The following is a 14984-nucleotide window of genomic DNA, read 5'->3' as shown; positions in this document are numbered from 1 at the left end:
AGTCCTGACTCTGTCACATTTAGCTGATGAATCAAACTTTAAAAAACTAAATTCAGACTACTTTAGAAAACTGTAACAACATCAATAAGTAAAAACAATCAGTGAAATAATCTAAACATTGCACATTTTATTAGAGCAAAATCTCTCATTCTGCTGAGCAGCTCAGGTAAAAGAACAAATGTGAACAAATCAGCAAAATACAAATATTAAAAAAAAACAACCTCATAAAACAGTTTGAGTTCTCGTCTGAAATAAACTCCTGGTCAGGATTACAATGATGTTACAGCTCTGGTTACATTTTTCTGTGACTTTCAGAGCCAAAACAACATTAATAAACAGCTTTATAAACATATCAGCATTAAAATACTCTGCAGTGTATTTACACACTTTAATGCTGCGATGCAAAGACAACGTTTGCTGCAGTTCACTGGAAACTAAAGCAGGCAGCTACTGGATAAAAAAGTGAATTTTACATGAATTAGAGTAGATCTTAGAAAGTTAGAGTTGAGTTGTTTGAGTCTAAACATTTGTTTTAAAATCTTACAATTTAATTACATTTCTATACTTAAAAAAAGAACTATCACAAATAGAGAAAATTTATTTATCATATCTGTCATCACATGCTCTGATTATCCCCTAATTTAAAAAACAGTCCTGCTGATTTAATGGCTATAATTGATTTGAGTTTTTAATCCCCTAAAAAGAGTCTTAATTATAGACCCAACAAGTTAAAATCTGAGTTAATAAACAAACTTTGTCGCCTCCTGTTTGGACAGACGGTCACAGTGGTTTCACTTCTTCAAGTTTCTCCAAAATGTTTCTTGGTTTGTTTGTTTTTTAAGTCTTAATTTGTCATTGGCCAAGACTCAGCTGTCAGTTGACTGGCTCGTAGCCCAGCGTTGAAGCTTTCCTCTTTTTATAGAGGAAGACGAAGACGCCGCCCAGCAGCAGGAGGATTAGGGGAGTCCCCAAACACACCACCATGATGGTGAGAACCAGAGGAGAGAACGAGTCGACGGGAGGAGAGCCGACACCCACCAGCATCGTCCTGAAGGAGACAGGAAACACACAGAGTCAGAAACTGTTCTTTTATTCTTAGTCACCGACTCTGATTGATCATGAAGACCTGATAAACTGAACGGACCAGCTGAGGAACATGGTGCTGTTGTAGAAAGGTTCTCCTGCCAGACCGAAGCTCACGTTAAGTCCCATGATTTCTGGGTCTGAGTAGAAGGCCCGAATCAAAACGGATGACGCTGCCGTTTCCTCGCCGCGCTGCGGTCGAGGGTCGGAGTGACGGCACGGCGTTGCATCCTCCAGCACCGGGTGGGACTTGCGGTACGCCACGGGCTTCCACTGGACAAAACCCAGAACGTCTGAGCTGCCATTCATTGACGACACCCACTGAAAAATCTGGAGGGGGGAAATGGAATCAGAAAGAGAAAAACTTCAAATTCTCCAACAATTAAAGAAGATGAGACAGAATTATTGACAGCAACAATTTTGAGTCTCTCAAAATATATATATATATATATTATTACAGACTGTCTTTAAATTCATCTTTTGTGGGATTTTTAATCGAAAAGTTATGCCTTTACTCAGATTAGGTGAATCAGCCTCTCTTCAGGAAGAAAAAGTAAATAAATTGTAGAAAAAGGCAAAAACATCCATCAAATCAAACGAGCTGCAGCGGTGATAGCATTTGTGTTATTTAAGATTATTTCTTAAACAAAATCCTGGATGAAAATGAGAACGTCTTTAAGAACCAAAAGTAAGACTAGATGTCTTCAACGTTTCACCCGGACATGTTCTGGGGGACGAGTCTCTGCCACAAGTGGAGCTGAGGAGCTCATGATCTGATTTTAATTTAGCATTTTTTATGCTAGAAAAAGAAAAGAAAAAGAATAAACCGGAGAAACGTTGTTTTGATAATTACCTTGAATATTGACGGCGTGTACTCGTCATCGATGGACTGGCGAACGTCCACTCTGCTCAGAGGATAAGCCCCGGACACTGCCTGCAGCTCCAACATAAACCTGGAGTGATTTCCCCGCGGCAGCAAGCCATTAAGCCACACCTCCAACTGGGAGGAGTTAGCAGAATGTAGGAGGCGGGGCCATGACTCGTCACGCCCCTCTGAGTCAAACGCTGACAACTTTGAGAAAAAAAACAAACAGAAAAAGAAACATTTTAACAAAACTGGTGTCGGCTAATTTATTAAACTGTTTACGTTAAATGAAATCATTGTAATCCCTGTCACCATGACAACAAACCTTCAGGCAGAGCGATCCGTTCATGGTATTCGGGGCGGTTCCACAGACCAGCGCCGTCAAACCCGACAGGCTGACGTTCGCCCAGCTGAAGTCCTGCAGCTCGTACGGAGGGAAAAAGTCGTCCGAGGCCTCGGCCGTGTCGTTCACGTCATCGTACTCCCACAGCTGTCAGGCACAACAAAAGTGTCGTCAACAAACACACGTCAGGGTTTGTCCTTAAAGATTAAAGGTGGACCAGCGGGTGGTTCTGACCCGACTGAAGACGACAGCGGAGCTGTACAGGATGCTGCTCTGTGGCTCCACCGTCAGGCCGCCGCTGGTATTACGATCCAAGAACTGGGTCCAGTTCACCTGAAAGTCAAAACGAACATCATCAGGTGTTAAATATGATAACAAGTGTATTTAATAATTTATATATATATGACTTAATTTAATTTAAATGTGTTTTTTATTTTATTTAATAATGTTTATTTATTCAGCCACAATATAGTAGTTTTATTGTTTGTTTTTGGGCATATTTAACCAAAATTGTGTCCAAAGTAGCTAATATAAATAATGAATGATGGGAAAGTGGGAGAGTCAGTATTAACCATTATTTGTATCACGATAAATAAATAAATTTTAATACTAGGATCACTCTGTTGTACACAATGCACGGCGCAATGTGACAAATTAAAAAAACAATAAAATCCTCCTTTCCTAACAGCTGAAACTAAAACTCTAAGTCATAAAAATCAGCGACAGACCTTGACAGTAGAAGAAGAGGAGTCAGTGTGGACGAGCAGCAGCGTCGGCGCCCCCTGGTTGTAGAACAGGTAGTGCAACGTGTCGTTTACTCCCTCGGCTCTCACATGGAGCAGGTCGCTGCCAAAAGGAGGGGAGGTTGGGTTGTGGATCAACTGCACCGTCAGCTGAAACACAGAAGAAGAAAATCAAAGTCCTGCAAAACAGCAACAGCTTACTGACTGTTTCACTGATTAGTTAAGTCGTTTGATAAAATGGACACAAACAACAAAACACATTGTTCATTTGTGCACTTTAACTGCTTTATTTCACAAGTCATATGCTTTTAAATTTTTTATATCTAGAAGAAATAGAAGATAAAGTAATTCTCCAGATAATAGCTTAACCTTTGGGCTTAGACAAAACAAGGAGTTTTTATAAATTCAGAGTGATTAAAACACTGATTAAAGACTTGAAACAATTTACATCTGATGAAAAATATAGTTGTTTTTCTCACTTTATACTTTAATTAAGTTAAGAACTTGTAAAATGTATTGTTAACATCCACAGGCAGTTACATGTTTAAATAAAAAATATATAAAATTATATAGCCTCAAGTTTATTTTTATTATTAGAAAATACACAAATTAATAGTTTAAACATATTCTACGATTATCTTAAAGAAAAAATGTAAAAAATCTATTGTTTTAAAATATATTTATTGATACTTTAAATCTAATTAAATTTCAATTTAAGATCCTGTTTCAGATTACGGGAGGTATTTAGAAGTAAACAAAGCTGTAAAAACATTTTTCTAATGAGCAAAAACACATTTTTTTCCACTTCGTGTAGATTTTGACAACTAATAAATGATTTATCAAATAAACAAGGCAGATAAAAATATGAGTTAAGAAGAAAACGTATTAAAAGATTCGAAGATTTATAGATTAAAACCAGAGTTCATCGTTTGATCCGGTTTCACTTCCTGTCTCATCTTTAGTCTTTTTCAGAGTTTATTTTAAGACACTTTTGTCTTATTTTGGTCCCCTCACCTTTCTTTTGTACGTATTTCTTCCGTCAATCAAACTTTGACACGAAATAAAAACAAAAACAACTAAAAACACACGAACTCCAACACCTCGCCCCTTCGCTGCAGCCGCCATCTCTGTTGACCGAACTGCTGCGGGTCACATGATCCCCTCCTTCATGTCAGGTGACCGCTGAGGCCCCGCCCACTCGGAGCGTCCAATCAGGAAATTAAACGATATCAATCTAAAAAAGTACAAAATAACTACCTAAAATCAAAAAGCATGTTCATTTATGACAAAATATTTAAATTATAAACCCAGTTGACATCATGTACCGAGTTATTCTTTATTTAATGTTTTTTTAATCATTTAAATAGTTGTTACTTTGATTAGCAACAGAGCTCTTCCAATACGTTTGCTTTTTTAAATGATACAAGTTTTATTTAGATGTTCATTTAATTTACCCACAACGAGTTCTGCTAGTTTATAGCATCAATAAATTTACAAATAACTTCAAACACAAGAAGAGATCTGAAAGTTTAAATGCCATAGTATTTTTATTATCACCCTCCATAAAACCCCCTAACCTGGGACTGCATGGGGACATCAGTGACTCAGAGAGGAACGGTGGCAACTTAGATGGTGAACTTAAAAACTGACCTAACAAAATTACATTAAAAAAAAGACACATGGGCCAACTGGAATCAGTTAAAAACACTTCTTTACCACATAAAAATAAGTGTTTAAACAAATGAAACTGGAGACAAGTGTCAAATTTTCTAACTTTGTTTTTATTAAGTTTCAATGAGTCAGCTGGTCCCCACACACGCACACACAAACATATCCACACATACGATTACACACAAACACTCAGTTGGAGTGACTCCGTTGGGCAACATGGATCTAACTGGACCTATTCGGCTCCTTGTCCTCCCATATTCTCGTCTTTGTTCTTCTTCTTATGGCCAGACACAATGTCGTCGATACGTAGCAACAAGATGGCCGTCTGCAAAACACAAAGTCCTCTCAGTATTGGTAATAAACAGCACTGATCATGTTGATTCAAACTGATCACACTGTGAGTGAAGTCCTGACCTCCACAGCGGTCTTGTACGTCTGAGATTTAACAGCAAGCGGCTCCCAGATGCCAAGTGTGGACATATCAGACAGGCTGCCAGTTTCCCCATCGACGCCCCAAGACACACTGTTGTCCTGAGTGTGTTTGGCCTGAACACACATAAATACGATCAAAATTACATTTTAACTGCTTATGTTGGCATACAGAAAGGACAAGCAGCACACAAACTGCAGACCTGCTTGTCAACCATTTTACTGTCAAATAAAGTTTTGTGTTACCCTGAGGGATGTCAGCACTCGGATGGTGGAAGCTCCACAGTTCTGGATCAGGGTTCGGGGGATGACCTCCAGAGCCTGAGCCACAGCGCGGTACGGCCACTGCTCGATACCAGTCAGAGAGCGGGAACGCTCCATCAGCCGCTTTGACACAGCCATCTCCACAGCGCCACCGCCTGGGAGCAGGAATGGATCCAGCAGGACGTTACGACACACCTGCATGGCATCCTGCAGGTTCCTCTCCACCTCCTGCAGACCACAAACAGCTTTACACTCCGAACAAATTCATCTGACTGACTGATCAGCTGGGCGGGTCGCCCTTACCGCCAGGATTTCCTTGCTGGCACCTCTCAGCAGAATAGTGCAGGCTTTTGGATCTTTACACTTTGTGACAAAGGTGAAATACTCGTCTCCAATCTTCTTCACTTCAAACAGGCCTGCCTTCACACCAATGTCTTCCTCACGCAGCTCGTCTGTCCGACTCACAATGCGAGCCCCACATGCCCTAAGAAAGGACAGCATGGGTTAGAGGGCATGTTGCTGCTTCCTGTGTCTGATCAGTGTTCTTTATAACAAAGCAGCGTACCTGGCGATGCGGTTGTTGTCACTCTTCCTTACACGGCGAATGGCGGTGATGTTTGCCTTCACCAGGTAGTGCTGGGCCAGATCTGAGAGAAAGCATCAAGCCTGCTCTGTTAAACACTGATGGAAACGTAACACGAGTGTGTCTCAGATGGTTGTGACACAGGTTCAGATACCTGAAATGCCTTTCTCAGTGAAGACCAGGTCCGGTTTGAGGCGGATAATATCCTCACAGATGTGCTGGATGTATTCTTCCTCCATCTGCAGAATCCTGGCAAAGTCTTCCTCCTTAGTGATCTCTATGTCAGTCTCCAGGAAACAACACATGTTAGACACTGTGCTAAATAAGCTGTATTTTGACCACAGAAACCCTTTTCTAGACTCATGATCTTTGAGGAGGTACTTCCCTTAATACTTTCCATTTTTGCTACAAGAACTAAAGGCTAAAATACAATTCAAGAGGACATAAAAACATTCTGGTAGAGACAAAACCCCTGAAATTATATGGAAACCCTTTTTTTATTGGTTAAGCACACTGTATTAGCTTTCTGTCTCAGTAATAGATTTAACGTTTTGAAGTTTTAAATGTAATGGAGTGGTAGTTTAAACTGTAAATAAACTCTATATTTAACTCAGGCATTCATAACTGCCTGCAAGCTGTACTTCCTCCTTCAACAGCCAAGTCTTCTTCCATGAAGGTAGACACAATCTGTAATTATTTCAGGCTTTTTATGCTCTAACACAAATAAAAACGTGTAAAAAATAAAAATCGTATTCCTTATCATCAGTGAAAATGCAAAGGTAAATAAAAAAAGCTACACAGTATTTTGGTGTAACTGAGCGTTTTGTACCTGACTCTCTCCCTTCTTGTACTCCAGAGAGCAGTCCAGCAGGATGATACGAGGGTTTTCAATCATCCGTCTCATCCTGGGGTGAGTCACATCTTTGTTCACCATCACTCCTTTCAGAACACACGAGTCCTCAATGATCCCACCTGGAACCTGAACGCAAAAATGGAATTAAGAGAAAATGAAGAATCAGCTTTCAAACTGTTCAAACCTACTATTGCCATTTCTCTCTTTTAATTTGAAACAGTCTGAAAAGAGCATTCAGGTGAAACAATCAGTTGGAGGTGGTCAAGTCGCCATACCTTCTCCACCTTGGCGTACTTCTTGATGTCAATCTCTTTGCGTCCATTTTCCTCCAGTTCCACAGTACGAACGGCGTCCAGTGCGATGCTGCAGGCCAGTTCTGACCAGCGGCTTATAGCTTTGGTGTTGATGGCAGAGTGAACGATCTTCAGCATTATGGAGCGGTCTGAGGTGTCCACGGGGATGCTGGAGGAGAGGGAACACAATGTTAAACTCATAACAGCATAATAAACATGGTAAATCATAACCCTCATTGACATGATGCGAATGTTGAACACTAAAACATGTCAGAATGTACCTGATCTCCTTCAGAGTTTCCAACATGTCCTCCAGAGCTTGTCTGTAGGCGCTGATGATCACTGTTGGATGCATCTGCTGCTCCAGAAACTGTTCTGCCACAGCCAACATCTCTCCAGCTGAGATAAAGACAGGTAGAGTCAGAAAGACAAATCTTACATCACGGAAGGTCTGTTTCTCTGTAAACAACCAGTTTGCTCCTTTAAAAGTCTTCTTACCCAGTATGATAACTGAAGTGGTCCCGTCTCCCACCTCTTCATCCTGTGTGCGGCTGATTTCGATCATCGACTTGGCTGCAGGATGCTGCACCTGAATCTGTTGCCATGGAGACGAAGGCGATTAGGAATCAAACATGGACACATGGATTTGTGAGTGTCACGGATGAAGAAAACATTCGTGACTCTCACCTCTCTGAGGATGGCATTTCCATCATTCGTCATCACAATTCCTCCTGTGGGGTCGAGCAACATCTGCACAAAACAGCATAAAAATGTGACATGCTGTTGGCTTGGTTTACAAACAATAAGTGTGGTACCTCCTATTTTATGTCTGACTATTTATTGTGAGCAAGTAGGAACAAACTCACCTTCATCATGGCCCGTGGGCCGAGGCAGGTCCTGATCACATCTGCAATGGTCTGAAATAAACAGGAAGCGTTTACGTTATCAGCTTTGACCAGATTGGATCACCATAGTTACTAAAGCAAGTACTCACAGATGATAAGTAAAAAGACACTTGTACTGTTGTTACCATTATAACAGCTGTGAGTGGTCATAAATAAATTACACTGTTTTGTGTGGAGTTGTGCTTTCCTTCAGCGTGCGACAGCGTTGTCTGCACATGTAAAGGTAAATCTTCACACCCACAGAGCATTATTTTTTTATCTTCTAAATACACTGATCCTGGACTACAAGAGAAATCTTACAGTCCAGCCTTTTTCTCCCACAATGCTCACTATGATAAACCCTGACATAGTAGCCAATTTAGTAACTCTCAAAAAAAGAATAAACATCTCTCTCACTGGCAGACGGTCTTTCATAAACTAACCTTTGCAGCATTTATGTTTCCAGTCTGAACTTTACGTCCAGACTCTCTTTTCATATTCTGGTCTGTAGAGAAACAAGCAAATAGAGAGAAAGTTAATGTTAATAACAACAGAGAAATTATGAGCTCCAACTGCAGGATCCTTTTAATTTGAAAATGACATTGCTGATTTAGTGATAGTGTAACCATTTTATTGAACCTTGCACAATAAAATGGTGTGATGGATTTAAAAGACAATAGAATAGGACTACACAAAAAAATGACACAGGTAAACTGATGATGGGTCTAATAGAAATCATATTTTTTAGTTTGTCAGACATGACTGAAAGAAAGCTGCCTCACAGTTACTTTATCCTAGATATAAATTCTAACAGGCTTTGCAATTACGACTAATATTTACTCAAATCGCTAATTAAATTATTTGTTTAATAAAAAAACATTACTTCTTATAACAGTATCCAAAAACATACATTTTCTCCTGATAAACCAGTGGATTTAGATGTATTAAACACAATAGCTAAGATATTCCACCACATTAAAATGATTTATAAAGATAAAGTGCTGACCACATAACATAACCAGCATTAGCTTTCACATCTACTATAAGTAATAATCTCAACTATTTAAACTACAGATACAAAACGAACTTAAATTCAACATCCTGTACTAATGGTTCAGCTTCCTAGCCATTTAGCTGCATTTTAATGCTGAGTTGGTTAGCTTAAGTTAGCTTAGCATCCCCATAAGCTCTTCGTCGCTTACGAGCGCATGAGTTTTAAGATGCTAAATATGCCGGCTGGGTGTAGCTGTTAGCTTACAGCGTGACTGTCATATGTAGCATTAGCTCAGTGTGCTAACACCAACAGGAGGAAGCTGATGCTCCGCAGCACGGATGCAGCCTGGTTAGCACATGCTTAGCCGCTTTGTATCTGAGCCGGCCCGCTCTGACTACGAACGGCAGCTAAACGGGCAAAGCTGCGGAAACCGGCGGCCACCGACTTTAAATTTAGGTAACGGAAGATTAGTTTGAAGCAATTTTCGGTACTTACTGAGCACTAAAACCTGCTGGCCGATCATTTTGAGGGCGCGTAACGGACAACAGTAGCCTCGAAGGTTCTGGGTGGCACGAGGAGAGGGAAGGCTCAAAAGACAGGGATGGGACAGTACATGCGACCTGGCCAATCAGCGAAGAAGATCGTTTTGATTGGCAGACTCTTCCACCAATAGAGTGAATGAGGTAATGTCATCTGGCTACCTGCCTTTTATGGAGAAAAAAGCTGCCAGATTTGATTTATTTATTAAAATTTTATTGCGAATTACAACATTTTTTTCTCCTTTCTGTCTTAGTAAATACAATTTATACCAGTGAAGCTTACAAAGTTATTTCAAACTGATGCTAGCAATATTTTTTTAAATTATCAGTGCTTTGAGGACATCCTTTCACGGAAGTATAAAAATTATGAAGGGGCGATTTATTTTTTGCAAATAAAAACGTTTTGAAAATAGACAACATAAACACTGAACATTAAAATCAGCAAACACTAGCAAATGTCAGGCATTGTTTTATTAAACAGTCTCAGCAGATTGTGAAATTAAAAAAAAGGCAAAAATGTTTATAAAAAAGGTCTCTGCTAAAGTTCAAATAAATAAATACAGCACCAACAACAAATTGCACAGATGTAATAAATATAAAGAAATACATTATATCTTTGCATAAAATACAAATAAAACAGTGCACATTAGGTGGTTTCATAAATAAGTAGATCAATAAATTAATTAATTCAGTGAGAACATACAACATGATAGACTAATAAATTGGATATTAAAAATAACTGATTGGACTGAGTCTGTTTTGTAGAAACATAAATGAGTGGATATCTTAATTTGCTGTTTATGGTTCAAGTTCAAGTCGTGTCTGCAGGACTAAGAATCTTTCTGTCCCTTCACGTCTGGTTTTTAATCAGAAACTAGGTGGTTTTATCTGATCGGTGGGTGAAAATGTGTCACAGCTCCTCCTTAAACCCAGTAAGCACCAGACTGTGACTGGCTTCATGCTTCAGGAACTTCAAGAAGTCTTTGAGCTCTCGAGTGCCCTGAAGTCAAGCAGCAGACATCATACCATTAAACGTCACATGGGAAATCAGCAGTTATTAGGATGAAACAATGAAAGCTCAACCAGTTGTGTTTACCCACCTGGTATCTTATGGGATCATCCTTTTTACCAATTGGAGCGAAATAAATGGTTGGAAAGCTGAAGAGAAAAACAAAACCACGTGAAACAAATATTCAATATGCGCTCTTTTTATAAGTTAGTCTGTGAAATCTGCATCCTCACCCTTGGACATCGTATCCCACCGGCACATCGTTATCAACAGCATTCATCTTGGCAATGATAATGTTTGGGTCAGAATATAACTGAGAAACAAAGAAAACAAAAAGAGGATTCAACATCAGTATCAGAGTAATAAAATAAAAAATAAGCAGAGAAAACAACCCTCTGAAACAAAACAACTTATTTTATGTTTTGGTGGTTTCAAAATCAATAAATAATGTTGGCACTATATTTCAGACAACCAGCTACAATAAAAACAAATACTGAGAGTATTCTGGCAGAGAACAGACAGTGAGGAGCTCTAATAAATACCGTGTCAGCTAGCTCTCTGTAGACCGGTTCCAGCTTCTTGCAGTGTGGACAGGATGGAGAGTAAAACTGAATCAGAACATCTTTATCTGGATCATTCACAATGTCATCAAATGACTCTGCAACCACCACCTGCAGCGCAGAAGACGCACAAAAGCCTGTAAACACACCGAGGCCAGACGTCCTTCTATGGCCGCTCTTCAAGTACTTTCATTACTTAACATATAAAGACACGACCCAATCAGAGTAACAATTACATGCAGGTCACCTCACCTTCACGGAAGCAGTGTTCTTCTCAGGTATGGGCTCAGATTTGACGTAACGTTTGAGACGACCTGCAAAATAATCTTCTAGAAACCTCTCCAGTGACCGACCATCCCTCCTGAAACACACCAATCCCCTTTCAGTAACCTCAGTACTGACCAACAGTGGCCATTATTATGACTCAATCAACTCAACATAAGAAGAATGACACAATTATTTCAAATACTTTATATCTTCAGACACAAAGAGAAATTAATAAATTCAACTTTCAGACAAGTTCATCCCTGTTTGACCCCAATACCTACGTGAACTCCTCCCTCATGGTATACTTGTGGCCCAATTTGGTGCGGATTGTGACAAACGGCAGCTCTCCCCCATCTGATGTTCCCAGACCATAGTCATCCTCCAGCTCAGGTTGGAAGTCCTTTTTATTGGCTACTGAGAACGTTAGGCCACGCCCAGTGTATTGAGATGCCACCTTCATCACCCTGGCAACAACAGATCCAGGAGAGGGGATTAAATACACCTGTTGGCACACTCAACAAACAAGCCTGTGTTAGAGGTTTATCTGTACATTATGTCTATTACTTGTGCATTACCTGAGTTTAATCTGAGCAGCATCATGTCCAAGGACACGGTTTACACATCTTTGTATCCAACACATTTTTTGAATCTTTAGCAAAAAGGTTGAGTCAAGAATACGTGAACAATTGAAATTACCAAGAAAGGATCCGCTGAGGGTATCACTATCCTGCTGTTTCCCTTGTCCCAAGCACAAAAAGCTTTGGAGAACATAGCTTAAGGTTCTCAGCCACCTTGTAGTCATTAGGTCCTCCACATATTCTGGCAAGCAGGGAACAAGACAACCGTTGCATTTATTTCGTTACCTGTTCCTCCAGTAGTTTGACCCTCGCACGTTGTGATGATAATCTAAGTCGTAATATGCGGTCAGGAGGTCTCGAACTCTCAGACGATCTCTGTTCTCCATGGTCATGTGAGGACACAAACCAAAGCTGCACAGACAGATGGAGTGACAGTGAGGCAGTAGCTCCTCTGCTGCCCATCAGATGATGTACGGTGAAATCAAAGAGTCTCACATGTGATCTCTGATGAAGCGTCTCAGAGAGCCGATGGTGAGAAAATCTTTGAAAACGACAACACTGTCCTCAAAAGTGTTGGCCAGTCGGGGAGGTCTGAACAGCAACACACTCCTGGAGAGACAAAGGATAACACACACGTCGTATCTAAAACTCACAGATTTTTACTGCTAAACACAACATTTTAAAGTTTGTTCTTAAACTTACTCAGAGTTAACATGCTCCTTGGCTATCTGCAGATCAGTGATGTGAGCAAATCTGAACTGTTCTCTCAACAAGCCAGCAGCCTTCAGAAACTCATCCAGACGAGAGCTGTCAGACCCTGAGAAAACACCTAACACAACACACAGACTGTGTAACAAAACAAGGTTAACTCACAAAATATGTGCGCTTTAAAACATATTGAAGTTCCAAAATCATGGAGGGTACAAGATGCGATGGATCTGCAAAACTGAATAAAGTCATCACAGTACAAAGATGTAACTAGTGAGAAGTGGCAAAGTCAGACAGTTTAACATCAGTCATACCGATAACACTTGCATCGTAGTTGTTGACAAAAGTCTGAAGGTCTTCTTTAGTCTTCAAGTAAACAGAGTCTGGACCAGTCTGCTTCTTCATGTAGTTATAGATCCCATCTGAATTCACACAAATATTAAACAATAATTACTGTTGACTTCCAGACTCATTTATTTTCTCTCTGTTGGGTTTTAAATTCCTTTTACCTGCAGTGCGTGGTCCGTCATAAGGTGCTGAATCCTTGCCGTACCTGAAGATCTTTAGAGTGGGATACCCTGTGACCCCAAAACGACCACAGGTCTCTGAGTGAGCAGTGCAGTCCACCTGGAAAACGAGTGAGAGACCCGCAGCTTGTCAATTTGGTCCTATGTTTCCTATGTTACAAACGCTGATTCAGCATTCACACTATTGTTTTCCTGTTGTGTTTCCCCATGTATAATAGGTCTTACTACTTCTGCACACTTTGTGCTATTTTAGTCATTCATACATCAAAAGGTTCAGCTCATTCAAGAGATGGGTGCTATGAGTTTTGTTTTTTGTAACTTTTATACTTTTTAAAATATTAGACTTTACACTACTTTTAGTGAACAGCAAGGGTTTTGCTACTTTTAGTTAGCATTCTGCTTCTTTTAGCTTGTAGCTAGTGATCTGCCTCTTTCAGATTTTAGCTACCTTTCTGCAATTTTTAGCTTTTAGCTTGCCTTTTGCTACTTTAAACTAGCCATTTGCTACTAACCTTTTGCTACTTTTAGCTAGCTTTCTGCTTCTTCTAGCTCTAGCTTTTCTGTGTCTTTTAGCTTTTAGCTAGCATTCTGCTTCTTTTAGTTCTTAGCTAGCATTCTGCTTATTTACCTCAGTTTTAGCTTCTCCAGCAAATCTCAGCAGAGTCGTTCAGAAATGAGCATCTACACTCACAGCATTTTTTGTGAAAATGCTATTTCTCTAATATTACCTTTGCCAACTGAACAGTTCCCTTCAAACGACTTGCTGCCTTCTCAAATTCTGGAGCCAATTTCTTGCAATGACCACACCTGAAGGGAAGAAATAAGACAAACAAAATTGAAAAAGTAAGGAAGTTAATCAGGCATGTAAGAGAAAAGATGGAGGCGTGACAAATAGAGGCAAATAAGAGGATAAATAATGGAGGAAAAGGTGGATAAAGGAGTGTAAAGCATAGAGGAAAAACTCACACAGCTGACAACCAAAACAGTGAAACACAAATTAAAACCACAGAGCTAACAAGCTAGCTAAACCGGTTACCATGGAGCGTAGAACTTCACCAGCATGGTCTCGTGCTCCGTTGCCAAGTACTCGAAGTCCGCGTCCCCGAGCTCGAGCACGTCTCTGCGAGAAGACACGGCGACAGGACCGAAAGACAACAACGCCAGCGAGACGACGGGAAGCAGATAGATGGAGGTCATGACGGCGGAAATGGAACAGAATCGGACAGCGAAGGAAAAATTAAAAACAATACTAAAAAGACGCGATCACCATCACACAGCTTGGAGAACCGTGGGCACACAGAGCGTCAAGATATACCAAAATAAGAAGCGTTCCGGTTTTACCTTTCAAAATAACACTTGGCATAACAATTATATCGATTTTATGTAGAAAAATAGAAAAATATTGTGAATATTAAATCAATAATAATAACACTTAAATTGTCTTTGTACAAATAAAACTCAAAAAGTCCAGTTTAAATGCAAAAATTAAATTCACTGCTTTAATTCTGAAAATAAATGTTTGTTTTTGACAGTTTCCGCTGTAACTTTACCGTTGACGCGCAGCTGTCAGATGGAAGGCGGGACTTGAAGAGAAAAATGCCGGAAAACTGCTCTGCCATTGGTCAAACGGGTCAAACTGTGGTGTGATGTAACCGTGCTATTGGCCAATAAGCCTGTCAGTTCCAAAGAGTCCTCTACTTCCCAGTTTTTATGAATAAGAATCTCAAGAACATATTGGGGTTTTTTTTGTTTTTAACGGAGCCCAGTAACATAAACTGTTATGTTTTATAC

At 40.0% G+C, this 14984-nt stretch overlaps 3 protein-coding genes across 3 annotated transcripts; all 3 read right to left on the bottom strand.

Annotated features, from left to right (window-relative positions):
• Window positions 1-107: 107 nt before the first annotated feature.
• Window positions 108-4189, bottom strand: LOC108243892 (glycosylated lysosomal membrane protein). The gene is made up of 7 exons (XM_017429624.3): window positions 4049-4189; window positions 3020-3184; window positions 2526-2624; window positions 2274-2438; window positions 1937-2155; window positions 1145-1413; window positions 108-1048 (listed from the first exon to the last, which is right to left on the bottom strand). Exons 1-7 carry the CDS (start codon window positions 4157-4159, stop codon window positions 874-876), a joined length of 1203 nt encoding a protein of 400 aa, XP_017285113.1. The 5' UTR covers window positions 4160-4189; the 3' UTR covers window positions 108-873.
• Window positions 4190-4556: 367 nt separating this feature from the next.
• On the bottom strand, window positions 4557-9646 carry cct3 (chaperonin containing TCP1, subunit 3 (gamma)). Its single transcript, XM_017429598.3, has 14 exons — window positions 9501-9646; window positions 8455-8516; window positions 7994-8044; window positions 7815-7877; window positions 7626-7722; window positions 7409-7526; window positions 7110-7296; window positions 6811-6960; window positions 6136-6268; window positions 5964-6045; window positions 5702-5882; window positions 5381-5626; window positions 5120-5251; window positions 4557-5030 (listed from the first exon to the last, which is right to left on the bottom strand). The coding sequence occupies exons 1-14, from the start codon at window positions 9526-9528 to the stop codon at window positions 4938-4940; spliced, it is 1623 nt and encodes a 540-aa protein (XP_017285087.1). The 5' UTR covers window positions 9529-9646; the 3' UTR covers window positions 4557-4937.
• A 354-nt stretch (window positions 9647-10000) lies between these two features.
• On the bottom strand, window positions 10001-14505 carry pdia8 (protein disulfide isomerase family A, member 8). The gene is made up of 13 exons (XM_017429622.3): window positions 14230-14505; window positions 13922-14000; window positions 13176-13293; window positions 12981-13088; window positions 12661-12787; window positions 12454-12567; window positions 12244-12369; window positions 11662-11844; window positions 11366-11474; window positions 11096-11224; window positions 10787-10866; window positions 10645-10702; window positions 10001-10544 (listed from the first exon to the last, which is right to left on the bottom strand). Exons 1-13 carry the CDS (start codon window positions 14388-14390, stop codon window positions 10455-10457), a joined length of 1482 nt encoding a protein of 493 aa, XP_017285111.1. The 5' UTR covers window positions 14391-14505; the 3' UTR covers window positions 10001-10454.
• Window positions 14506-14984: the final 479 nt, after the last annotated feature.

This window comes from Kryptolebias marmoratus, linkage group LG5, assembly GCF_001649575.2.
Source record: "Kryptolebias marmoratus isolate JLee-2015 linkage group LG5, ASM164957v2, whole genome shotgun sequence".
In the NCBI taxonomy this organism is placed as follows: Eukaryota; Metazoa; Chordata; class Actinopteri; order Cyprinodontiformes; family Rivulidae; genus Kryptolebias; species Kryptolebias marmoratus.
The sequence above is the reverse complement of the archived record's forward strand: the minus strand, read 5'-3'. Positions and strand labels throughout refer to the sequence as shown.